Source organism: Melospiza melodia, chromosome 1 (genome assembly GCF_035770615.1).
Source record: "Melospiza melodia melodia isolate bMelMel2 chromosome 1, bMelMel2.pri, whole genome shotgun sequence".
Lineage (NCBI taxonomy): Eukaryota > Metazoa > Chordata > Aves > Passeriformes > Passerellidae > Melospiza > Melospiza melodia.
Genome location: NC_086194.1, coordinates 28,262,865 through 28,289,720, shown reverse-complemented (window position 1 = coordinate 28,289,720; position 26,856 = coordinate 28,262,865). Strand labels below are relative to the sequence as shown.

Below are 26,856 nucleotides of genomic sequence, written 5' to 3'. Positions count from 1 at the left end.
AAAATAAAGACTTGTCTCATGTCTAGCCTGATATATTAATGGAGAAGGTAACAGATATTAATTGTTTCAGGAGTGATTCAGTTACAAGAAAGAAAACTAATGAGGGTGCTGTATGAAAGGGAAAATTCCAGTGAAAAATAGAGAACAGGAAGAAACTTTCATCATGGTTCGTAAACTGCTTGTGCTGTAGCTTGCTTGGAAAACATTTCAATAACACACATGACTGACCTGTGATTCTTCAAGGGCTTTTCTCTAAATTCCAGTGAAGGGTAAGTTCCCTGTAAGGTCAAATTGTGTGGACATGAATAGCCCACAGGCTACTGCAAGAAACTCAGAAACACAGTGGTGGCGCAGTCAATCACTCTGACTTCCAGCTGCCCTTAGAGGATAGAAGATAAAGCTATTGTTACCTGCCTGGGTAGCCTAAAGCTGTATCAGATTAAATCTTTAGTCTTTGAAAGACTGTAGGATTCTCACACTGTGCCTGTGCTGAGAGAGATAAAGTGTATTCCTTCAATAGGGCATCTTCTCCATTTAAAGGTGGGGAATTACCTGATTTTGAAACTGTTTTATAATTGTGGTTATCTAGAACAACATGAAAAATGTGGAAGATAGTAAACTATTTTATATTAATAAACTAAAATGTTTCTAATCAGTAACACAATTATACCATGCAAAGTATACAACAAATACAGACACACCTGGGACCAAAAGCTGGAGATCAGAGCATTTATATTCAAAATGTAACATTTGACAGCTTTGCTTACAGCTGCATCTTTAAATTCAATGCATAATGAAGGCAAAAATTAAGCTTCACTGTATCATTCAGTATAACCCAAGTTTCTGTTCGCAGTTAGCATCAATTGGTATCCATTTTAAAAGCAAGTTAAATAGATAGGTATAGGTATACTTTTAGTGTCACTTATATATAAACGTTCTCTTACTTTATTTTTCCATTCTTTCACTTTCCAAGCAGATTCCTGAACAAGAATGAGTATTCAGTATGTTGTATGTAAATATGCCATTAGCCAGAACTTTTGTTGTCACTGTTTTTGACAGAAGTAAACTCACATGCCAGATCAGACTCAGAAATTCTGACATTCTGCTTTATTTCTAAATGAGTTTATGTTTAAAAAAAAAAAAAAAACAAAAAAAACCAAAACCAAAAACAAAAAAACCCAAAACCAAACAAACCAGCCAAATAAAAACAACTGTGATAAAGACTGCTTCAGATTCTGATCCTTCATTTTATCTATGAGAAAATTTGAGAGATTTTTCGAGGCCACAAGGTCACTTAGATGTCAAAAAATGTTTGGCAGTTGTGTTTCTTTATTATAATTTATTACATCATTAATGCAAATTTACTTAAAATGTCTAATCAAGTATCTACCCATTTTAATGCACACTTTTGCTGTGTTCTGCATGTATACATGCAAACTGCATGCAACTATCCAGCTATCTCTCATCCATTTGAGGGAATTGTTAATTTCAGGCAGAGGAGTTCTGTAAAATGGTAATCTATTATGAAAAAAACCTTTGGATAAACCTTACTCTACTGAGGTAAGTTTTGTATTCTCATATATCTGACACTTCATTTGTATTCAGATTTCATAAATATAAGTAAAACTGGGAAATAAGAATCCAGGTAGAATGTATAAACATATTCCTTCCCATTGGTTTTGCATCTAGGGTAAATGCCTATGTGGTTATTACTGCATTTATTGTCCACTAAAAAGTTATGACATAATGAATTCTGTTAAATTTCAAGAGTGCTAACATGCAGAGTTGTTGTTACTAGAACTTCAATATCTTCTTTCATAAATTTAGTTTTGCAAAATATCCTTATTTTCCTTTAAAAATGCTTAACATCTTTTCTAAAATACTTGTTAGGCATTCCATCTTGATACTCTAAATGCTCTTGCTCCACAGTTCTGGAATGCTCTCCTGGTGGACATCAGATCCTGCAGAGCCCTTACCGAAGTGTGCATTTTGATTCATCCCACCTCCAGCAATCAGCTATTCAGGATTTAATCTGTGACCATTCCCTGACTCCAGGATGGTATCGCTTCATGGTTTTTGATAAGCCTGCTGAGATGCCAACCAAGTGTGTGGAGGTATTGTGACAAATAGTTTCATTCTGAGAAATAGATATTTTGGTGAAGAATTTTTCAGTAGGATAGGTACAAAAAATAGTGTGATTATGGGGACTGATGTGGATCAATGCAAAGTTCCTATCTTCTCTAAATACTTGATTATATTACAATGTGTTGACTGGAAAATTAAGTCTTAAGCGTTGAAAATTTTACACTGAATGGGCAATAGCAGAGGATGATAAATCAAATCCCTTTTAGAGCCCTCAAAAACTGTAATTTCCACTCAGTTCTGAAGAAATTTTCTCAGTAGCAGCATAGCAGGGCAATCATGTTGTAAATGGAACTGTGTGATGGTCAGTGTGTCAGGAAGGCCCTGTGAGAGCAGTATAAAGGCTTGCAGCCACATGAACCCAGTAATTGTGGAGCTTTTAAAGTCATCATGTCACAGAAAAGAGATTACTCCTAAAGTGACTTGAACTAACAGAGCTAATTGAATATTAGTTGCCTTGTCATCTGCAAGCCTCCAAAGACTCAAGAGTTGCTTGAAATATTTAATACTTCAGATGACTAGTTCTTTATTTCAGAGCTTATTTGTAGCTTTATTTTGGAGCTTTGTTATATTCTAAGGAGATACATCTTTTTAGTTTCCCCTTTTTAAAACATTTATTTCCTCAAAAAACCTAAAAATGTCATTAGAATATTGTAGTCTTGATTTTTCTACTGAATTGAAATTTCCTTGTCACAGTCTCTTAAAATTAAGTGCTTTTAAATGAATCCAAACAGTTCAAACATACATGGATCTGCTGCCCACATCTCTTAAAAGAAATCCAAGAGATTAGTTGAGCCTTCAGTTGATGGCAAAGGGCAGATAAAACTTTAACACCTTTAGCTGATACTCGGTGTACTCCTGCTCTGCACTGCGTTTGCTGTGCCCTGATAGCATCCCGCAGTCGCTCACTGTAGGGTAATGGTGCCAAGTAGTGCACAAAGCCATAACACAGCTGTGAGCTTTTCTGAGCAAGCACTCAGATGTGGCTTCCTGTTGAGTTCTTCACACTCTAAATTATAGCCTGTCTTTAGAAAAAACACAAATTCACTCACACACACTCTTGCACACTCACACCCTTGCACACTACTCACACTCGTGCACACTACTCACACTCACACACACTTGCACACACACTCTTGCACTCATACTCACACCCTTCAACACTCACTCACATGCTTGCACACTACTCACACTCACACATCCTTGCACACTCACTCACACTCTTGCACACTCACAGTTGTGCACACACTTGCACAATACTCACACTCACAGCCTTGCACAATACACTCACACCCTTGCACAGTCACATTGTTGCACACTCATTCCCTTGCACACTCACTCACACCCTTGCACAATACTCACACTTGCACACTCACACTTGTGCACGCTCTTGCACACTACTCGCACACACTCTTGCACACTCGCACCCTTGCCCAATACTCACACTCTTGCACAATACTCACAGTCTTGCACACTACTTAGACTCACTCACACTCTTGCACACTCACTCACACCTTTGCACAATACTCACACTCACTCACACTCTTGCACACTCACTCACAAATTCACTTAAGTCTCTTTTGTGTGTATTTGTATTCAGCCTTGAGGAGGAAAGTCAGCAATCCCTCTGTTATACTGGCTGAACTTGGCTGAAAGCTCATGCGAGAAATTAATTACATATGTACCTCTAATTAAAGCGCAGCATTAACCATTTCCCGATGTTTTTCTCTGGTGCTGAAGATGAATCACTGTGGGACTCAGGCCCCTGTCTGGCTGTCTCTGAGGGAGTCAGAATCCATGCCTGGACCTGGTGAGATGAAGCAGTTAACAGCCTGTGCTACATGGCGGTTTTTCTTCAGCACTTCCAAAGACTGCTGCCTGTTCCGAATCCCTGTCAGGGTCAGGAACTGTGGGGATTTCTTTGTTTACTTTCTGCAGCCCACCCAAGGGTGCATGGGGTATTGTGCAGAAGGTGAGAAAATGCATGCTCTACCTCAGCTAAGTGTGTGTGTTTATGAGTAGGTGTTTTTCTGATTTATATCTGTCTGCTATTTGGTGGAGTGGAAATGTCAGGAAATAGTTATGCTAAAATTTCTTGCAATCCTTGCTTTTAATATTGATATGATAGGAGAAATGATCTGAAATGGTGAAGTGGATTCACTTCACCCCTCTTCAACTTACATGTAGCATTTGACTAATTTTCAAAGACCAGAAACTTAGGAATTGAAATTTCCCATGTAAAGAGCTGGGGTTATAAGACACATCTAGAAGTCAAAATTCAGTGTACCAAAATTCAATGTAGTTCATGGCACTCACACTGTTCAAATAGCCATTACTGAACATGCATAGAATTTTGTATCAGAATAAATTTTGTCTTAGGAACTTGAGCAAAATGTGTTTATATCAATTATTATTTAGCACTGTTAGGAGTATTTTTCTTGTAATTCTTATCATCTTTCTGGAGTGTATACATGTTGCTAGAAGAAAATTCAGCACAGAAATGCTCTACTGATACATATTTTATTAGTTCTATGAGAAAGGAGACCCTTTGCAATGTCTCCTACTGTCTTGGGTGCTTGTGCTGCAAAAGTATGTTGGTGTTGGCAGCTCAAAACTTCAGCATTTCATTATTCATGACAGATTTTTCAGATAAGCAAGCCAGGGTTAAATCCTTAGAGTTATGAATACGGTGAAACAGGGACAAATTTGTGTAATAGGAAATTGTTATTAGCTCATATAACTCACCATTATGAAAATACTAGCAGGATTTTCATTCATCGTATGCTGTATTGCTTGGAGTCATGTTCTCTGTTACTGACTACTTTCAAAAGCTTAGTAGCAAATCTATCAGTGGGCTTTCTGGTGCCTTGTTGGCCCATCATTATACCTTTAGATCCAGTTGTTAAAACATTCTCCAAGGGTTCAGCAAGCGTGTGCCTGAAACAATGAACTCTTGCACAATAGGACTTGCATTTACTTTGGATCCTGGTACATGATGAGGAAAGAAGATATACAAAACCACAGCTAGACAGCAAGCTAGCAAATTTTTACTACCTCAAAACAAAGCAGGCAAAAAGCATAACTCCTACTTGGCTCTACTGAACGCTGTAAATCTGAAACACATTTTGAGTTCAAATGCACATATTTAAGATGATGTACATATGTACATGTATACAGTTGTATATTGTACTGTTGTACTCCTTTTTGTATCTAAGTTACCATGTGGCCAGTGTTTTTTCTTTAAAAAAGAGCACTTGACAGCTGATATACCTGATACCTGTTGCAAATTTTCTATCTGTCCTCTACATGCTAAGGAGTTCAAACATTATACCACTGAAGTGTGGAACAGCAAAGTCTGCTCTTTAGTCTTTTTGGTCAATGGGATTTCCAGTGTTGCTGCTGCCCTTCTGATGTAGTTTGGGTAGAGTGACTAACTGGCATTTTCATGTTTAAGTCAAGTTCCACTTATTTTTCTGTAGCATTCAAAATACAAAACAATAGCAATGCACAAGCAATTTTTCTTAGGCTTCTGTAGGAATGGTGATACTTTTTCAATGCTGGTCTGCACTGAATTTTGCTGTCCAGGGTTACAGTTAAAGAATAAGTGTTCAGATGTGAATTTAGGGAGGCAAAATATGTATTTAAGAGAATAGTAGAATTCCTTTTTATTCACTAGCAACATGTTTAAGTATTTGCTGAGCACAGGAGCAGTAAAGGTTGTAGAGGTGGTAGGATGTTCTGTACCCTTCCTCATACATGATTTCCAGCAGAAGACATTGTGCTCACTGCTGTCCTAGCTGTTCATGGATCAGATTACAAGATTGCTTCTATTCTGAATTTTTGCACTTCAGTTAGTGTTTTGTGACATTTGGTCTATAAGAGCACTGCTGTTCATATTCTGTATGTGAATATAAAATGTAAAAACACTGTATAGTTGTTTCAGATGCAAGGCCAAAGACCTGTAGTCCTGAGGGAATGGAAATTGAAGGCGTCTGTAGCAGTGAGTATTTTGTTTTGATTTTCCAGATTTTCTGTGCATCTGTGACCCAGTAATGTCAGCACTTAGTGATATTCTGACTTGAATAAAAACGTGTTCATGTTATCAACAGTATGGCTTGGTTTGTGGCAAAATGAGCAGTTTGGAGGTAATTTCAGACAAACTTGGATTACAAAAGTTCTTTCTCAGAATATTTTGAATGGGTGTCAAAATGTAACTGTAATGATACTGAGTGATTCTTCAGGAGTAAAATATAAGAGGAATCTATGAATTATGATGTTACTTTTTATGTTTCTTTCTAAATAGCCATTTTCTTTTTCCTTTTTTCTTTTTCGTTTCCCCACTTTCTTCATAAATAGTGAAATTATTCTTCTTGTTGTAAGGCACATTCCCTTGCATGTTGCTCTCTCCTGCCTGGTAAAATAATTAATTGCATTTTATTCTCTTGTTTATGTTTTTGGTTTAGATTTATTTGGATTGAGTTTTTTTCCCTCTTTAGCACCTCCCTGTTGTCTAGAATGTAATCAAAAGCCCATAGAGAGTTTTCTGTCCATTTAATAATTATTAGCAGGAAGAGACATATTTTTCTTTGATTCTCTTAAGAAATTATGTAGCATTTCCACATATAAAAAGGTAAATATTACTAGTGCATTAATTGGCAAAAAATATGTCAATGCCATTGTATCCAATACTGATTTTGTGCAGACTAAAAAGCACAGACCACACTTCTTTTTGACCAGGTAACCTGGCTCCTACATCATCTCCAGCTGTGCCACCACCACTTCCATCTGTTCCTGAAGTTGTAGCAGAGATGATCAAAGGCAGCATCTACCTAAGGTGTACCTTTGGCATTCCTTTTGCAAACAGCTCTGTTGGATTCATTGTCACCTGGTCAAGACTTTCTCCTGAAGGTGTGAAAGAAGAACTTACACATGAAACAGCAGTTCATACCTTCTCACTTCTAGAACTTGATGGGATAAATGTCAGACTTGGAGACAGAGTATGTTAAAACATTATTATGATTTCTTTGTGTATTTGTAAATATGGCTCAGTAGACACTAAGTTTTTAGAGAGGGGTCCAGCACCTTCCTGTATAATTTTTCTTGCCAGAAGCCTACTGCCTCTACTTACTTACACCAACTGCCCATATGAATATGTAAATATCACAGAAATATAACTACCACTGCCTCTGAGGTTTTGAGACTGATTGTCTCAATGCAGTGCAGTGACCCTCCAGGAAAGTTTTTTATTGAATAATGTAAATTAAGAGGATTTTTGGATACAACTCCATCTCAGTGAGAGGCTGTAAGAGCCAGAGGTTGTGAAAAGCTGTGTTGTTGATTCATTAGATGCATATTTTTCTCTGGATGTGGGTTTGTGTCTAGGGTTTATGTTTTAATCTATGCCATCACAAGCAGTGTGATGCCTAACCTTCCGTTGTACCAGAATGAAGACTTAGGGTCTCATGGTAACTATGAGAAGCCTAAGCATTGGAAAATCAATACACCTTTCACCTATATATACCAAAATAGAGGTTAATTTTTCCTGAAGAAAATAAAACAAAAAACAAAACATGGTTGGTATGCATGTGCATGTTCAAGCCAAAGTCGGCATCCATAAGTTGGATGGCTTATGGACAGGAATAGCAATTTTTATTCCCCGAAAATCATTTGGAGACTTTGTGAAGACTTGCCTGACAGTGTTGGCTTGGTGACAGTCAAAAGGAAAGGCACAATCATAAGCTATCTCCTGCTGCTATGAATCACTTTTTTTTTCAGGATCAGAAATACTGCATATATGGTCAACACATCTCAAAATGGATACAGCAAAATAAAAACAAATGCCAAAACAAAAACCAAACCAAAGCAAAATCACAGTGTCTAGTAGCATGAAACTGGTTTCGTGGAGGGAAGTCACACTGAATTCCTCATCCTGAAGAAGATTATCCAGGTCTATAACATCAGGAAAAATATAATCTAAGATCTGATGGTCACTAAATAAAATTAAAAAGCAAAAGCTATGAAATACAAAAAAAGAGTAGTGAATAACTTGTAAACAAGTGTAAAATACATTTTCATAGATATCATTATTTGTAGAAATGCTCCAGAAAAGATTTTTAAGGTATTCATTGAATATGATTTGTGTGCAGCCATTAGTTGAATATATCTCTGCACCACTGGTAGAATATGCCAGGAAAAGGTCCTAGGATGCTCAGTCTGTTTCTGCTTTTTTTCTTTAGTCGTATTTACCTTTTACCAGTGGCAATGGTATCTTGTGGTGCAACCAGAAGACTGGCCATGATGAATCATTGAACTGACCATGATGGCAAAGTTTTGTCTTCATGTGACCACTTCATACCAAAAATATATTCTTTTATTCTGCTTTTACCCTACAGGTCTACTGTAGCAGTTCTTCTTTTTTCATGGAGAAGCCAGATATACAAAGCTCTTCAGTTGAGAGCAAGGAATTTTTTGCTGGAATTAAGGTAACTTTGTAAAAACACAATGTCATAGGAATTTTTGAGTATTGCTACAGCAGTCAGTCTTCTGACTAGAAAGCACTTAAAACGTATAAACTGTGAATTAATTGACCCTGTTGTCAGCTGAGGTGGGCTTAAATTTGTCGAAAAGCACTTGCCCCTTTACCCAACTCTTCAAGACTGTGGCTGCTGTGTCTGCATCTTCTCCTCATTATGCTGCTGCTCCTCAGCCCATGTAAATAAGCACTCCTAGCTGATTTGGAAGCAGTGCTGCAGTTTACTCACAAAGATTGCATTTTAAGCACAATTTCTTCTGTGCTAGATACATCCAGAAACATACAATATATCAGAAGATGGGAAGGAATACAGACTGACAATAGAAAGTAGCATTCCTATTCCTTGTCCTGAATTTAGCCAGCTAAAAAGTGACTGCAAAATCTCATTAACATTAAACAGTGTTGATGAAGGTAAGTATTACCCTGATTTTGTTACATTTTGTATATTTATTTTTGTATATTTTTTTATAAATACTGTGCTGGTTTCCTTCTTCAGAGAAGTGGTTACACTGTAAAATACTTTCTAAAATGTTGAAGTATTCAGTCTCTGATTGATGCTGCTGCAAAATATGAAAAAAAATATTTGTTGAAGTTTGCAGGTGTTTTGGTAGACATTGATATCAGAGCTACATTCTTTAACTTGAATAGAATACTGTAATACTTATAAAGTTTATAATTCAGGTAATTTTGTGTACGTGTTGCATTGCAAGTATTATATATGCAGTCATGAAGTCATCATTTTTTACTCTTATAGCCATTTTCTGTAATATTTTCTCAAACACAAGTCCTGTGAACCAGGAGGAGCCTTGCCTATGCAGACAACCTTTTTTTTTTTTTTCATATTATCAAGCCTATCATGATTTCCATTTGTCTGTCAAACTGGGGAATGCAAAAACATTGTCTCGGGTGTGTATATGAAGAGGTAAATAGGAGGTTTTTTGCATGAACAAACTAAACCCAAGAAAAATGCATAATTATTTTAATTTATGAAAGTGTGTGTAAATAAGTTAGTATCTACATTAGTTAGTATCTCCATATGTAGTATGGAGAATGTGACTTACTTAGAGAAGGAACTCACTAATGATATATTTTCTTTAAAACAGGTAAAGAGCAGTTAGGTCTAAACTTGGCTCTTTCTTCTTGTCATGTGGATCTTCTCCAGAAATCCTGCAATGATGGAATCTGTAGTCAAGCTGTAATTTATTTCAGTGCTGTGACAGACTTCATGCAGGATGGAGACAGGATTACCAGAATTGCAGTCGAACCTGTATCCAGTGAGAATTTCCTGTGGAATGGCTATGTTCCAGAAAGCACACAGGTTGAAAATCCTTGTGTTAAGATCTGTAAACTGTCCAGAAGTGTGGCTGGTGTTAGTGAAGCTTTTATTTCAAAAGCTTGTGACTTGCTGAGTCACACCAAAATTTTTAAGTGCTTTGTTTTTCCTTGAAATTCTCATTTGAACTTTTTGTCTTACATTTTAATATTGAAGTAACTACTAAGATTGATTAAAAGTATAATATAATATACTTATTGGAATGTAAACTACTATCACAAATAATGTAGCTGAGTGCATTTATTTCCTAACCTGACATGTTTTCTTTTTTTTCCTTTGTTTTGAAGATTACGGTTAAGGATCTACCCACTGCCTACTGTTACTCATTTACTGACCCTCATATAATTACTTTTGATGGAAGGTAATTACTGGCTTGCTGTTCTTAATTTTAAGTGTGTTGGGAGTATTTTTGGGTGGGTTTTGGAGAGTGTGTTCTGTTTCTTTAATTATCTCTATATTTAATCTAAATATGTGCTGTTGATACAAGTAAGCTGTAGTTTCCTGCAATTGCACTGAGTGGTTGACAATTTTTTTTTGACAATAAGGATTAATGTGCTTTAGTTGGTAAAATCTTGCCTGTCATGATGAGGTTTGTAATATTTGTATTTCCAAAAGCAAGTTTTGGGGTTGTGGCAAGTGAATGAAGCAAATGGATAAGAGGAGTGGTAGCTGTAGAGTCTGTCGACTGCAAAAAATAGAAATGTTCATATATTAAATATGAACCATGATAAAATGATTGAGTAAAGAAAACTTTTAATGCAAAGACGTTTCCCTATTTTTGTGTGTCAGTATCAGAATCCTTGTAAGGATCAAATTACTAGAAGCTGTCTGCTGTCTGTGTAGCATTTTGCTGCATTTATTAGTGGCATTGAAAGCAACTTATTGACTGCTGTCACTTGCACATCACTGGCCAAAAAGGATTTTGAAATGAAAACAGCTTTTGTAGCCACAGCTGGTTTTGGTGTGCTTCTTTCCTACAAGGTATTTCTGATTCACAAAGGATGTCTGAACTAACATGGGCTCCACACCTGGGAGTTTTATGTTCTTTGTTCAGCAGAAGCACATTTCAAGCACAAAGGTGAGAAGGCGAGGATATGCTGCCTCCAAAAAAGGATGTTCCACATGAAAACAGAAGGGGAAATAAAAGTTGTGATTGGTTCTCTAAAAGAACTTTGACTACTACTACTAGTAAAGTCAATGGGCCTATCCTAATCTTGCAGTTTCTCCTTCAGTAGAAGTTTTAGGGATGTCTTAACTGGGCATTGTAACCATGGATGCATTGTGATCAAGCTTTCTCATGAAGCAGTGTTTTACTGCAATGTGATCTGTCTGTAAGCATGATGCTGCAGAGAAAGAGCTCTCTTTTTTAAGGATAAATTATGTTGCTACTTTATTTTACAAACTGAAGAAACAAATTACCTACTGAATTATGGACAATACGATGCAGTCCCAGTAGTGCAGCCATCTGCAGTTTGTCTGCTGCTCCATTATACACAAAGCAAATTGACAGGTTACAATCAACTGTCAAATGCCATTTATAGCCAAGAGGCTATTAAACTTACAGCAAAAGTTTGGGGTTTTCTTTCTGTTTTTTTCTTTTTTTTTTTTTTTTTTCCTATTTTTTGCTGCTGAATCATTAAATTGGCTATTTTAACCTTGCTTCAGGGGACAGATGGCTAACCCTAAGGAAAAAAAGCAAGTTGCTATTTATGGTTTTCATCTTAAATGATCATTGGGAATAAGCACTCCCCATCTCCATCTTAATAAAGCAGACCTTTTTAAAATGATGTGACTTTCTAAATCATTTTGTCAAGGGTACTTGTGCAGTTTTCAGCAGCTGCCCCCACATGCACACTGCTGTGCATCTTATTGCTCTTGCTGCATAGGTGTACCATTGTAGACACACAAAGCTTGAGAAGTACCCTCCATATGCACTGTTAGAATCAAAGAATAGCAGTAGCTTCATGCTTCTGTTTCCATTCACAGCCATTGTCTACGTATATTCCACTCATGATCCTTCTTTTCTGCTGTAAAAATAAGATTTTTTTTTTCAATTTAGAGCTGCTCAGAGGAAGATATGATGCCATTTGCTCAGGATAAAGCTGTGTTGTGCTCTGTGAGTGGTAGTGTTTTTTCTGACTTGGGAAAAGGAGTTTCAGTATCAGTGTTCACCAAATGATTGAAATCTGCTTGAAAATAGAGTTGCTGACATGTAGTGATACTGTTATTTCACAACCAAAGTGATATCATGTGCTGTTCTTTTGATTCCAGAGTCTATGATAATTTTAAAACAGGAACATTTGTTCTCTATAAGAGTACATCTCGAGATTTTGAGGTTCATGTTCGCCAGTGGGACTGTGGAAGTCTTCACTACCCAGCGTCCTGCAACTGTGGCTTTGTTGCTAGGGAAGGAAGTGATATAATTGCATTTGACATGTGCAGTGGTCAGCTTCATGAATCACAGCCACACTTATCTGTAATAAACAGAGACACAACAGGAAGCAATGTCAGAATCACTGAATCCTACCTAGGAAGAAAAGTAACAGTAAGTGGTAAATAATTGCTTACAGAATAGGTAAAATGAAAAAGCAAGTTTCTCATGAGGCTATCTTCAATCTCATTTTAGGTTTTGTTTTCTTCTGGAGCTTTTGTTCGTGCTGATGTGAGTGAATGGGGGATGAGCCTAACACTTAAGGCACCCAGTTCAGATTACAGACATACAGTGGGACTCTGTGGCACCTTTGATGGAAATGCAGAGAATGACTATCACACTGCAAGTGGCATGGAAATCCCAAACCATGCTAATATTCCTTTTTCTTTCATTAAGGAATGGAGGTAAAAAAATGCTTCTGTTGATGAATCAAATGCCACCATTTTTGGTTCTACCTTTCCTTCACACTCTTAAAAACTTATCAAAAATAAATAATAAGACTCTGCTTATGTTTTTAAGTTGATATTAGAATGTCATAATTACATTCCATAGTTAATTTAAGAGAAAATTTAAACTGTATTGCCAAAAAAGTATTTAAGCACTATGATGTAAGATTAGTTTGATTAGGTTTGGAACAAAGCACCAAGGTATGCAGAAAGTACCCACTCATCTCAATTCTTTTATAACTTACTGTTGAGGTTTTGTGTTTTAACTGGTGTTTAAATATAACTGTGATGCAGACATGCTGTAGAAGTATGAAACAACAAAGAACAAAAAAAGTTTATACTTTAGCAACACAAAGAAAATAATTCAGATGATACAGTTTCACCTTTTCCTTTCCTCACTAGGATTTTACCAGGGGAGAGCTTGTTTGACAAGACACCTGCTTTGTTAACATCTTCTAGAAAAATGTTCTTCTGTGACTGTACACTTGAAGATACTGGATTACACCAACCAGCAAACAATCTGGAGACAGTTACTCAGTCAGAAACTCTGGCTTGTAAAGAAAGTGAAAATGGTAGATTTCTTTCTTTGATACCAGGACTGGATGTCACTGCTGAGTATCTTGGTCCTGCTGATCTTGTCAGGGGCTTAAAGAAACGTTCATCTACACATGAAATGGATTCATCTACACTTCTGCAGAGGGAGAATAATCAAACCAAACTTCACAAAACATCACTATTAAACTCACGTCTCTCTACCACCTCAGAGGGAAATACTGGTACAGAAAGAGAGGGAAGTTCAAGCTTAGACATTAGGAGAAATTCTCACTATTACAGCAGTCATTTTCAGAAAACTCAATCTGCTACAAGTAGAGGGAAACGCCAGAATTATTATGAATACCATCCAGTATTTGTCTTCCAAAGCCTCAGCCAAACAGATGTAGAGGGATATAGTTATTTTTTCCCAGAGGACCATGCCACTGACACAGATGAAAATCTCCTTCCTTCTTGGCCCACCCCTTCAGGGCTTACTGAATCTAGTGCTCTGCTCCTGTGCCAGCAGGCAATAGCTAATTCCAGCATAGGGAGGTCCTGTGGTGCCCTCCTTGGCCGCCGGACAGGGGATGCCATCGATATGTGCCTTAAAGATCTGCTGCTGAAAGATGACCTCAGCTGGGCAGAAGCCTCCTTAGCTCTGCTGGAGAATGAATGTGAGAAAAGAATTTTAGAAGAAATAAATTACAGCCCAGAGGAACTTGAAGAGTCAGTTGAGAGCCTGCTTACTGCTCTGAAGTGTCCCAGTCTCTGCAGTGGCAATGGAGAATGTACAGAATGGGGCTGTGCATGTTTTCAGGGCTACAGCTCATATGACTGCAGCATGCTGTCTGGTAAGTGGGGGGAAATCACATTTACTTCAATAATGTTCTCAGTGTTTGTGCAAAGTGTATTTCTTTTTGCACCCTTTCTCTTCTGCTTTTGTACATGGGCAAGGGTTCTCAGTTGTTTAGTTACAGTTTACTACAGCTGTAATTATTTTGCATTCAGCCTTCTTGTTTCCAAGGCCAAAAACTGAGCTTAGTTTCTAATAGGTCAGATTAAAAAAGTGACTTTGCCATGCAGAGTGTAGCCCCAAGAGACTGTCAGTGTTTCCACATGCTGTCTCCTTCAGGGAAAATATGCCACATTCATCACTCCCTTAGTTTTTTATAGTTTATGTGATCCTGCTTATTAAATCTCAGTGGGATGTTTTTGTCTTGAGTGATGTTACATCTCTGTAAGCTGTTAGATGGGATGGGAGCAGAATTGGTAGTGAAGAAAAAAGAGCTGTAACAAATAGTGCTGGGCAGGGTTTGTTTCATCTTCAGTAGGTAAGATATTCACTAAAAATTCAGTTGAACAATTACACTGGAAAAATATGAACAGTACTACTGAAGTCAGAACTCCATAAAACCTGTAAATATTTTGGTTTGCAATCATGTTTTTGTTTTAATGACTTACTTAAGAACAAATAGAGAAAGAGAGAATAGAATAATAAATGTTTGACTTCAAGAGGAATAAGATGGTTTTGGCTCATAAAAACTGCTTTTGAGTGTTCTGATCTGTCATTTTATATCCTGAAATAATTTCCTCTTTTTTTTTATAGTTTTTAGTTTTTAATAAAAAATAATCCCTATATAAATTATTGCATAAATGCCTCCTTTCCAGTTCCTATTTCTAAGGCCTTAGTTTCATTTCAGTTTTATTCTGGAAGTCTGATGTAAAGAACCATAGTTGAGAAATCAAAACATGTATTCACATGCATTTGTTACCAGTTGAAATTTCTCTGCTTCCTAATACTGAGATTCCAAGAGAAGACAGAAGCCTAGCTTTAAATTTAAAGTTTCAGTGCAGCAATATAAAGTCTTTCTGTTTATGCTTCCTTTCAGCTGGTCTCAGATCTTGTTGTTTACATAATTTTCATGGTTGGATAGAAAAATAAACATACTGCATAATGTAAATGCATATGAGTGAGTTCTCATACTAGCATTTATTGTCTAATCTCTGCTTCCAAGACCAGGCTCCAGAAATTACAGAGCTGGAGAATGCTGGGCTGTGCAATATCCGACAGTATGACTGCACATCTGTGAGAGTGTTTGGACATGGCTTCAGGGACTCATTGAACCTGAAATGTGAAATCATCAAATTGCAAGTAGGTCTCCCTGAATAGTGACAATAACATTTTAAACTTCCTAGAGAACAAGGGACAAAATGTCAAGATATTATTCATTGACGTGGGCACAGCCCAATGGTTTAGTGGAAGCTAAAAGCAAAGGTACTCAGCACTTTGCAGCAAACACTCAAGACTTTGCAAGATTGCCATTTCCTCCATGATAAGAGAAATACAAAACATAATGGGAATGTTCAGCAGCTGGGAGGGAGATAACAGCCCACAGCAGCTATCCATCAGAAGAGGGCAAGGGCAGCCCTATTAGTAACAACCAGCACATCGTTGTATTTTTAAGTGCTTATGGAGAGGAATTGAAGTACCACTTCTTTGAAAAAGGACAGCAAGGTTAAAGCCATTACTAGATTTCTGTCTCAAATCTAATGCTTGAAATAGCCTTTTATAAACATAATAAATCTATTAGGAAAAGATAAAGGCATTTTTGATATGTTGTCCATTTCCCAGAGGTAGAATACCATGGGTATTTAATGATACATCTCAGGTTTGAACAGGAGATTAAAAAATGTTTCACTGTAAACTTAAGGGGAATTTGTGTGGAGAGACTGTTGTTGCTCATTCTTAAAAAAAAAAAATCAAGGTAAATATATAAGGAATTTACAAGTTGTAGCCTGGAATAAATGGTCAGCATACAAGTTTTTATGTCATGTTAGATATGAGAAAAAAAAAACTAAAAGCAAAACTATAATTTATTGGTGTGATGATGGAAGGGGTGAGAGCTGGCAAAAGGGGAACCATTCAATGGGTTCCTGAGACAATAGTTTTTCCTTAGCTATTTCCAGCAGATGCTGGAATTTATTTTGACAGATTAGGCAAGGCTGGTTATAGATTTTTTTTAAACTCAACATATATCCACTCAAGTTGGCTTGAAATGATTGTCGAGAGTAGGTTTATGCTCCCCTTATATTAAAAGATTTTTGGACCAAGCTTCCAGTAAGATAATTATTGGGAGTTCACTTATCACAGTTTGAAATGTCTCAGTTTTAACTCATGGCAAGATATTGTGAAATCTGTCTTGGTGATGCTGTTATTTGACTCCCAACACAAAAACTTCGTAATTAGTCACTTTTAATGATGATCTTCTCACTGACAAGAGCCATTTTACTGCTGTTAGCTGTAGTTGAGGAGAAAGCTGTGATTTTTTTCCTTGAGAATACAAAAGAAAGGAAGTTTGGGGTACTGTTTTTTATTTTTTCTGGCTGGAGAAATAGTTAATTTAAGGAAATGTCAGTGAACTTGCAACAGTATAGAACTGCACATATTTTGAGATTGAACTTAAATGATCAAAATTTTGTAGAAGAGGCATGTTGACAGAATTTAGAATTTCTTTTTTATTTCAGTATTTTCACTTATGAAATGTTAAATCAAATCTATTGTTCATGGGCTATCTTACCCAGTTTAGGGTAGATATATGATACAGGTTTGGGTAGGAAATGGCCAGGAACCTATGATTACAGAGATAAAGAATTTAAAGGTAAAGGATAAGAGTATGTTTAATCACTGCAAAACAAAAATACAGTTTTATTTCCTTCTGTTTTACATTGAACTCTAGTTTCCATGAACCTTATGAGCTAGAATGCTTACAGATCTGAAGGCTTTTTAATTGGTTTTTTGAAAGGTTAAACTGTTTCTTGAAAAATTATCTGAACTTGTCTCCAGCTAGTAATAAAAGGTTTCTGAAGAAGTAGACAGTATCACATTTCAAAGGTTACAGTACTAAATGTACTCAAAATTACATGTTTAGAAATATTTAGCTTTTATACTTACCTTTGCTGTTAATTTATTAAATGAGTATAGGGTGAAAGAAAACAATGAGTGGCTGGAACAGAAGCAGCACATACGTCTTTTTAGCAAAAGTTCCTTTTTCTGCTAAAAAAAAAAAAAGGCAAGGCCTTTATCACAGATGGCTCTTCATGTGAAGATTCAGATTGACTAAATGTTTTGATTGGTTCCAGTAACTAAAAAAATGCAAGCTCAGTAAAAACTACTCAAGCTCAAAATCCTTTTTACTTGCTGTTCTCTCGATTCTTAGTCGGCCTGGAGTCTTAGTTCCATGTCATTTTATTTATTTTCCATATGCTTAACCCTACTTCCACATCAATGCTTCAGTCAAATAGTATTATCATCCTTATTCTGTTATCTTGAGCTCTCAAGATGGATCCTTAGATGTTCTGTCCTCGCAGCAGTTTAGAAGAAAAGTCTGTGAGTGTCAATAAAAGTCAATGGTGTCTTGTTCCATTGAACAACCTCTTGGCTCGTACAAGGGCTAAATGGCCAACTGCCAGTATTGCCCCGGGACCCAGAATGATTCCTGAGCCCTGCCAAAGCCCTCATCTGCTCCTTTGACTAAAGCCTGTCCTGGCATGGGAGCAGAGGCACTTGCACGTCAGATCAGCGTGTTTGAGAATCACCCACTGCTTCACCCTCCTGTTCCCTTCCAGCTGGGAGGGCTGTTTGTCCTTGGCAATGCAGTGCCAGAGGGCCATGCATCAGGACAGACTTCTCTGCCTGCTCCTCCACAGTAGCAGGATTAGGTAAAAATCTGTGTGTGCAAATACTGTCATGTAATATTTGCCACTGCATTCTAATCCAGGCACATTAGACTGGTTCAAACACTGTGCAATACATGGGGAGTTTTTCTCTGGTAAAAATGTTTTTGTGATGTATTTCAGTGAAAAAACAAATTTTCTGTCTTAACATTCAGTATAGTGATAGACAATGGATTCCTGGAGAACCTCTAACTGTGCCAGCTGCCTTCCAAAATGCCAGGACTGTTGAATGCCAGTTACCAAGTGATGGTCAGCAGTCTGATGTCATCGATGTGGTTGATGACAAACCCATTGCCAGATGGCAAATAAAGGTACTCTCAGAAATTTCAAATATTTACTTACAGATATTCCTATTAAGATGAAAATACATCACGTAGATATTATCCTTTATTTAATGGTACTAAAGGGAGAAGTCAGCTTGCTTAACTTGGGGTCTCAGTCTTGTCACCTAAACTTAAGTGTCAAGTATTGTTTGACAGTGTTGTCCTGCAAGGGTACTGGTAGATACAGCTAGGGCCTGCAGAGACACACATTCTTCAAGAGCAGAAGTTAAAGGCCAAGTAGTTATCCTAGAGTATTTCAAATGACCTTGGATCCATCTTTGGTAGAACTGAGTTGAGCTCAGCCACATGTACAAATCCCTGTGAGCAGATATTGGAGCTCTCATAGAGATGGAGTCAATAAGGTCAATACAGCCTACACAAAATTCAATTTACCTTACATACTGACATCTGCCTAGACTCCTTGGCAGATTTGATTAGATTTCTGATGATTTTTGTGAGGGTTTAGACACCTGCACGTGGGTGTCTATTAATGAATGGAAGCTCATGCTAGCAGACCAGGTGGGTCTATCAATACCTGTACCAGTTAATCAATTTTTACTGCTCACCTTGCAGGTTTCTAATGATGGATTTGTTTATAGCAACTCTGAAACAATGATATTGTATGATGGAGCCTGTCAGACATGCGAACCACAAGAATCTGGGTTATGTATGTTAAAGGTATGTGTTTCACTACTCTCTGTTATGAAAGTATGCAATTTTTTAGGCTGAAAAAAGTCTAGAAAAATTAGCAGAACATACCTGTTCTTGTTTCCAACAGGTATTATCAGTGCATAGAAAGAGAAGCTGGGATGAGGCAATTTTAAATGTAAAAAATCAAACCAAAAGTTCTTCATGTAATTACCAAGTAAAACCTAACTTGCTATCAGTTGTTTAGATTTAAAACCAAGCTTAGTTGTTTAATAGAAGTGCAGAATGATTAGATTTTATTTGATACTTACAAATTCATAGCCAGTTTGATAACCAAAACCATTAATGAATTGCATTTTCATTTCTCTGAAAGGAGAAAACATGCAACATAGATGGACTCTGTTATGGTGAAGGAGACACAAATCCAACCAGCCCTTGCTTACTGTGCAGACCTGACTTATCAAAGTTAACTTGGTCAGTTGTTGAAAGTAAGTTCTAAATGGTTATTTTTTAATACCAAATAGTCAAAAATCTGTGAAGTTTTTAAATTTATGGTAATAGTGATGCTTTAAGTTTAACTAGGTAAGTGTTTTGACATTTCTATTAGTTTCTGAAAATTATGTTGTTGTTTCCAGACCATATATGTAATATTTTAATTTACTTTCCCTGACTCTTCTGCTGTAGCAATTACAAAGAACTAATGAAGATTAACAACTTTCAGTCTAATTAATGCTTTGGAGTCTTGATATTTAACACAGCTACACCCATATATATTTGTCTTCAACATACAGGTGTAACAGGTATTTTTCAACAAATTATTCTGATGGCAAACAACTGGAGATACCAAATTAAATTAAATGACATGTCATATTTATTTAGACATTAATATCTGGGCACCATTTACATTGATGGCATAGATACATTGCCTAAATCTAAGTACATCTAAGGCTGCTGTACTCCAGTCCAGTTAGAAACCATACTATGAAGGGAAAACTTAAGTCTAAATTTTTCATTTTCCTTCTCTGTAGTACAAAGTTCCAACATAGAAGTTGTAGCTCTTTTGGTGCAGATATCAGTCTTTGGATATCCACATTAACTTGGTCCCTTCACCAAATGGAATGTTTCTTGGAGCTTTCATACTAGCCATCCAGCCTGTCCTGCCAACCCCAGCCTATAACAGCACAAATACAACCATCCTATCAGTGTCTTCATGAGTGAAAGGCTCATGAACTCAAGACTCTGCCTTGATTAGGAAAGGTCCTGTCTGAATGGGACTTCTGCTGCCTGTCCTGGTGAATCTTGTCTCATTTCAAACTTGTAGTGAAAGCCAAGGTAGATATAACTGTTCTAAAAGGATGTGATGTGAATAGAAGGAATGAAATGAAACTCATCCAGCAGAGAGGGAGTCAGTGGATTTCCATGTTATAACCATGTTATGGACTGTAATACAATACAGCCACAGTCAGAAATGAGACAAGAACGAAAACCAGAGGCAACACTCCAAACCTAAGGAGCACAACCTCTTTCTGCAAGGAGGATGATGTTAGAAATGAGGGAGTTTAGCAGCTGACACTGGTTATGCCTTCTTCTTCCTTCATGTTTTTTGGCACAATGGGTGAATTCTTGCTGACAGCATTCACTGGCTAGCATTGAAAATATCAAGTGTTTTTCCTGTGCCCTCAAATGACATCAGAATTTTTAGAGAAATAAGTATGTGGAGTTTCTTTAGTAGAAAGATATGTTCCTTTTAATTTTTATAAGTATATTGCAACTTTTCCTTAGAGGAGGAAAATATCTCCTTTGTTACAGGTAACCAGCCTCCAGTGCTTGAAACTTTTCAGGGTATGCTACAGACATTTTATGGAGAAGATTTTTTATATCAGTTTTTGGCTTCAGATCCAGAGGGCTCTGCTATTCATTTCACATTGGATTCTGGTCCAGAAGGTGCCAGTCTTTCCCCATCAGGTCTCCTTTCATGGAAAGCTGTGTCAATGAATGTCCACAAATTAACATTTTCTTTGACAGATGACTGCAATGCAACAACCAAGGTAGAAATAGAGGTAATGAATTTTACAGTAAAATGACACTTACTAATAAGACACCTAAGTTATCTATTTTCAGAACTCATTGCTAGTTCATTAAAAAAAAAGAAAACTGTCTTATTGGGCATGTCTTGTAGGTCAGTGTAAAATCATGTGATTGCCTAAATAATGGCTCATGTGTGACAAACATTAATTTCCCACCTGGAAGTGGAAGATATCTTTGTGTGTGTGTGGCTGGATTTGAAGGTGATCTCTGTCAAGTGAATACTGATGACTGTAAACTTAACCAGTGTGGTATTGGCAGATGTGTGGATGGAATAAACAGCTATTACTGTGAATGTCCACATGAACTTCAAGGTAAATTGCTGCTTTATTTCCATGCATTTATCATGTTTAGTGATAAATAGGAGTTTTTAATTTTATGTGTAAAATATTTTTTTAAATTTTTCGCTGTAAATAGCTTACTGTTGTAAGTTTAGTGTTATGAAGAAACTTTATGGTCTTGTGATACAGATATATGATATACTTCAAGATTTTTCTTGCATGAATGTAATAGTTGTTTATTTTAGTTCATTATGAAAGCTAATTTGCATTGTTCCCTCTGCAAAGGTAAATTCATCAACACAGGGAAACACAGGAGATTCCTCCTGCAGATAAGCATGTAGTCCCCACAGCCCATCTTCTCCATGTTCTACAATAAGCAAAATGCTTGATATGAGAGGAAAAATGTGAATAACAAACCTTATCATCTGTTCTTATTAGATGTGCTGAAATGGTTGCACTTTTTTTTTCTCAGCACTTGCATACATTGTACTTTTATATGCACCATCAAAGTCTAGTGACACAATATTTTAAAGAAAATTTAAATCTGTATTTCAATACAGGTAAAAATTGTCAAGAGGATGTAGATGAATGTGCATCCAGTCCTTGCTTCCCTGGAGTATTTTGTTTCAATACTTTTGGTTCTTACTATTGTGGTCCATGCCCAAATAATCTTCAAGGAGATGGGAAGTCATGTCATGGTAAAACTATTTGATTTTCAGAAGAATGGTATTGTCTTACTGTCATTCAGATAAAACATCTTTGATTGTGCTTCATGTTTCTAGCAATAACTTAAAACTCTTTTCAGTAGTCAGCAAAGCAGGGCTCTGTCTCTGCTGATGGCAATGTTGGACTGTACTGGGTCAACATAGCTGTAAAAGTCTCTCTAGCATAGAAAAAACAGATACAAAACACATCCTCATTCTTTTACATCTGAGTAGAACAATAGAGTGAAAAATTTTGGTATTTTTTGTCATTATTTTCATAATCTGAGAAATTATTAATAAAATAGTTATTGAAAAAATGTATTTTTATTAGCTTGATTAGCATAGAACTGTTTACCCAAGCCAAGGCAGTTGCCAAACTTTTATTTACATGGAATTTCTGAATAACTTGTATTTTTAAAATACTCTGCCAAAAAACTTTTAATGAATGTTTTTAAAATTTTATCTACTTTCTGAATTTTTAGTTGTTTTTATGTAATGAAATTTTAACTCTGTTTGTAATTTATTTGAATTTTAAAAAATGGAGCTACTTCTGTGCACTGCTAATGTGCCTTCACATCTTTTCAGAAAGCTTTGATGGCACTGATGTTGTATGGAAGGATTCCACAGGAGAAGTTGGAGAGAATAAAGGTGATTTTTTTCCTGAAGAAAATGGAATTTCTGATTCGCATGCTGATAAGAATATAGCTGGCAGATAAAGGTTCTAGTCAGTTTTATGCTATTCACTTTATTTTTCAGATTGACACAATTTATTAATTACTGGGGTTGTATTCTGATCTGAAAAATGAGACTAAAATGTCAATATCAACAAATCCCCTGGGTCAGTCAAATGATTTTATTAACAGTGTGATGTATGACACTCTTACAGTTGCCTTTTGTTTTAGTGACCAACCACTGACATAAAATAGGAAACATGGGGATAGGGACATCTGTTATATGAGATAAACAAAAGTTTATGGCATTATGTTGAATGCCATTTTCCTACTTCAACTCAGAGGAGAGGTGAAGGATATGGCAAGTGAATGTCTTTATTCTGAAACTCTCTAAGTGCTGTTGCTGGCATTTCCAGGTCTGTGCCTGCGGGGGTTTCTCTGTAGGAAGGTCTCATGTGTCTTTTTCCTATGTCTCTGAGTCATTTTTGGGGGGAAGGAAAACTCTCACTGCATTGCTAGGGCTGGATAATTCTTCATCAGCTGCAAAATGGTTTGCTTTTCAGCAGTGGGAAACCACACTTTAGGATGATTCAGTAAAGTTTAACCTTTTTAAAACCATTTTCCAGTTATAAATAGGTTAGAGTTTCATTCCTCCACTGCCCCATAATGCTAAAACCCCATATGCAGTATTCCACTAGTCTGGGATTACAGTGCTGTACTTCTTTGTACAAACCACACACTTTCCCTGGGCAGAATATGAAGAATTTATCATTTATTTTGTGCTCTCTTGAATGAGGAGACTGAGTCAGTATCTGATGTTTATTAAACAGTTGAAACATGCCACTACTAAAAATGCTGAGAATTTTAAACTTTCTGTACTGAAAGGCACAGAAATTCTCAGCATCCAGGGTTCCAACAAAGTTGATTAAAAAGTTTGAAGAATAGAACATGGTAATACTTGTGCTATGAGTTAATGGCTTATTCCCCTATAATATTGTCCATGGTGCATCAGTATGTATAAACATCTACATACATGTGGTTTTATCTCTGCTTCTAGTGCTTAGACACACTGATGAACCATATGCAATATGTTTTCTTTGAATTCTTTCAGTTACCTAGTTGAAAGCAATATATGGAGCTGATAATCTGCTGACAGTAAATCTGTTTATCGACATAATATGGGAAAATCTCTGCTCCTATAAATCGTGCCTCATCCTTATCTTACAGCCAAGAAAAGGCCATGGTAAGGGCAGGAGAGGTTGTAATCAGAATACCTTGATCTTCTCTAATTCTCCCAGTCTCTCTACTGCATACTTACATTCTGACATAGCACAGGGAGAGATTTCCTGAAGTACAGAATGAATGGGCAGTATGTTTATCTGTTCAGAAAACATTCCCTACCCTCAAAGGGAAAAAAGTCTGATGGTATTCACATACTTCTCCCCCCTTTCTTTCTAACATACTGTAGGTTTTCAGCCATCATCCTTTGAGAAGGTTTTAAGCGTGTCAGGTTATATTCCCAGTTCTGCAGATGTCCCAAAGAGATTTATTTCTACAGAAATGGTCAGTAGCAGCACACTACCAGCCTCCACAGTAAAAACAATCACTGCCTGGAAGACACCTGATTCTCAGAGAAGTGCTTCTGTACAACCTGTGGTTACTGGGAACATTGCTCATGCTCTAAGCACCATCAGTGGTCACCTTGCTGACGTGGAAAACAGTTCTTCAGTACCTGCTGCAAAGGCTGCATCTTCAAGGAGCCGTGCTGTATCACCTGAGAAGAAAACAAGGGCACAAGCTGAGGCCTTCAGCTATTTTGAGAGCAGCAGGAAGACTTCCCCTAGCAACAGAGCAAATATAAGCAAAGGACATTCTTCTCCAAACAAAGCATTCAGAGGTGGAAATCCTCAAAGAGTTCTGCACCTTTTAGCTAAACATCAAGCAAGTAATTTACCTTTTACCCTTGTGGAAGTCACTGTCCCACCAGAAATGCATCCTGAAGAATTGAGTGAAGCAGTGATTCCTAAAGCAGTGACCTGTGCTGATTTACCCTGTTTTCCTGGCGTGCCCTGTGAACCAAGGCAGGATGGAAGTGTCAAGTGTGGTCGTTGTCCTTATGGGTATTATGGAGATGGCTTCACTTGCAGAGGTAGTGCAAATTATTGTACTTAAATGCTTTGAAGAAAAGAATCTTGAGATGTCTTTATAATTTGCAAGTATATTGTTACTGTATTATCAGTGGAAATTGTGGTATATTGAATTTTCTCATTTTCATTATTAATATTGGCATAGCCTACGGGCTTTTAGTTGTATGGATGCACTTAAAAATACCTGATGTGTCTTAGACTCTGCATTTATGGGTAGAGACATCATGGATTCTCTGTGATCTGTTCACTACATTAGGCAAGACACAATGTGCTGAAATGCCACTTTCATTTTCCTTATTCCTTTCTTTGTTTTCTTCTTTGCCTTTCAGCAAGATGTAGACAACCCTGTGGCAAAAATATGGAGTGTGTGGCACCCAATATTTGTAAATGCAAGCCTGGTTATGCTGGTCATAACTGTCAGGCTGGTGAGTATGGCATGTTAATTTTGCCTGTGGTAACGCATAGGCACAAATTAATGATTTACAGAGTGTTGCTGTTTTTTTTTTTTTTTTTACAGCTCTATGCAGGCCTGATTGCAAAAACCATGGGAAGTGCATTAAGCCAAACATCTGTGAGTGTTTACCTGGATACAGTGGCTCCACCTGTGAGGAAGGTAAATATAGCAGTCTTTGCTTTTAAATCCCTAACTACCCAAAGGATGATGTGAAGAGCTCCCATGACTGTTCTGACAGCATGAAGGTGTGTTCATTTTACTGTCACTTTAACAGAGCTCTTGAGTTACATTTTGGTGTATGTCCTGATTTTCTTGATGCACACTGTAAATGTTGCTTATGATTGGATATTCCTAAATTTAGCTTTCACATTAAGTAGAGCAGTTCACCAGTGAATGTAGTTGCCTCTAAGCTAAACACTCCTGAAGAGTGGGAAGCACTGTCTGGAAATTGTGTCAGCTTTCTTTTATTCAAGGTAACCACCGATGTTGGGACTCTGTACTGCTGAAGTGAAGTTGTTCATGTTACTTACTCCTGTCAAAAGGCATTGCATATATCTCCTTATTTTATTTCCAGTTTTTTGCTCACTGGCAGTTACTAACATTTCATTTTTTATAAAGCATAACCAGTCCATGTATCTTTCTAGAGGCAATTCCTTGAACTTAATTCTGTATCTGCAGCACATTGTAAACCATCGTGTCAAAATGGAGGCACCTGCTTGGCCAGAAATCTCTGCACCTGCCCATATGGTTTTGTGGGACCAAGATGTGATACAAGTAAGCAAAAGAGAATAAGATAAAAATACACATATTTTTTTAAATACGGTATTTTTCCTGTTCTTCAGGAGCAAGAAAGAAAATTATGGTTTAATTTTTTATGCCTTCTGTCTAATGCTAGCAAATGACATAATACTTGTGCCTCTTTGAAGGTGCCTATACTTGGGCTTTTTAAACATCAGGCAATATTTGCACATAACTGTGAGAACATAATGCACTATAAAAGCTGTAAATAGTTTATATTTTATTGTTCACAAACATGGAAAAAATGAGTACATTGTGTATGTGATATTACCTTCAGAAAAACATGCAGCTGTTTCATATGTCCTGACAGCTTTTTAACTACTATTAGCTCATATTGATTAGATACTGGGGTACATTCAGAAGCTGGTATGTCAGAAGGACTGGAATACAGGAAAATTGAATTCAGAACCACATTATGGTGTCTTTTTTCCTTTTACCTGGCCTGAAAATTGAAAAATTTGCTGTGATCATAGCTGAAAGATTGGAATTACTTTGTCTCACATAAATTGTCTTTGACATATCAAATCATGCATGCTGCAATTTGGCAACTCCAAATTTTGGATAGATTTTATATGGGTAATTTGTATCCTTCA

The 26,856-nt window shown here is 36.9% G+C and overlaps 1 protein-coding gene across 1 annotated transcript in view; it reads left to right on the top strand.

The window, feature by feature from the left end:
* Nucleotides 1–2,054: 2,054 nt before the first annotated feature.
* Nucleotides 2,055–26,856, top strand: part of VWDE (von Willebrand factor D and EGF domains) — a 29,877-nt gene continuing 5,075 nt past the window's right edge. Inside the window, 23 exon segments of the mRNA XM_063176662.1 lie at nt 2,055–2,114; nt 3,883–4,114; nt 6,077–6,142; nt 6,880–7,139; nt 8,535–8,624; nt 8,941–9,085; nt 9,778–9,992; nt 10,295–10,368; nt 12,279–12,552; nt 12,634–12,842; nt 13,287–14,269; nt 15,434–15,570; nt 18,308–18,463; nt 19,049–19,153; nt 19,497–19,611; nt 20,933–21,183; nt 21,303–21,522; nt 22,050–22,187; nt 22,779–22,841; nt 24,333–25,013; nt 25,341–25,513; nt 25,516–25,624; nt 26,144–26,239. Of these exon segments, the coding sequence (XP_063032732.1) occupies nt 2,070–2,114; nt 3,883–4,114; nt 6,077–6,142; nt 6,880–7,139; nt 8,535–8,624; nt 8,941–9,085; nt 9,778–9,992; nt 10,295–10,368; nt 12,279–12,552; nt 12,634–12,842; nt 13,287–14,269; nt 15,434–15,570; nt 18,308–18,463; nt 19,049–19,153; nt 19,497–19,611; nt 20,933–21,183; nt 21,303–21,522; nt 22,050–22,187; nt 22,779–22,841; nt 24,333–25,013; nt 25,341–25,513; nt 25,516–25,624; nt 26,144–26,239 (4,837 nt within the window). The 5' untranslated portion in view covers nt 2,055–2,069.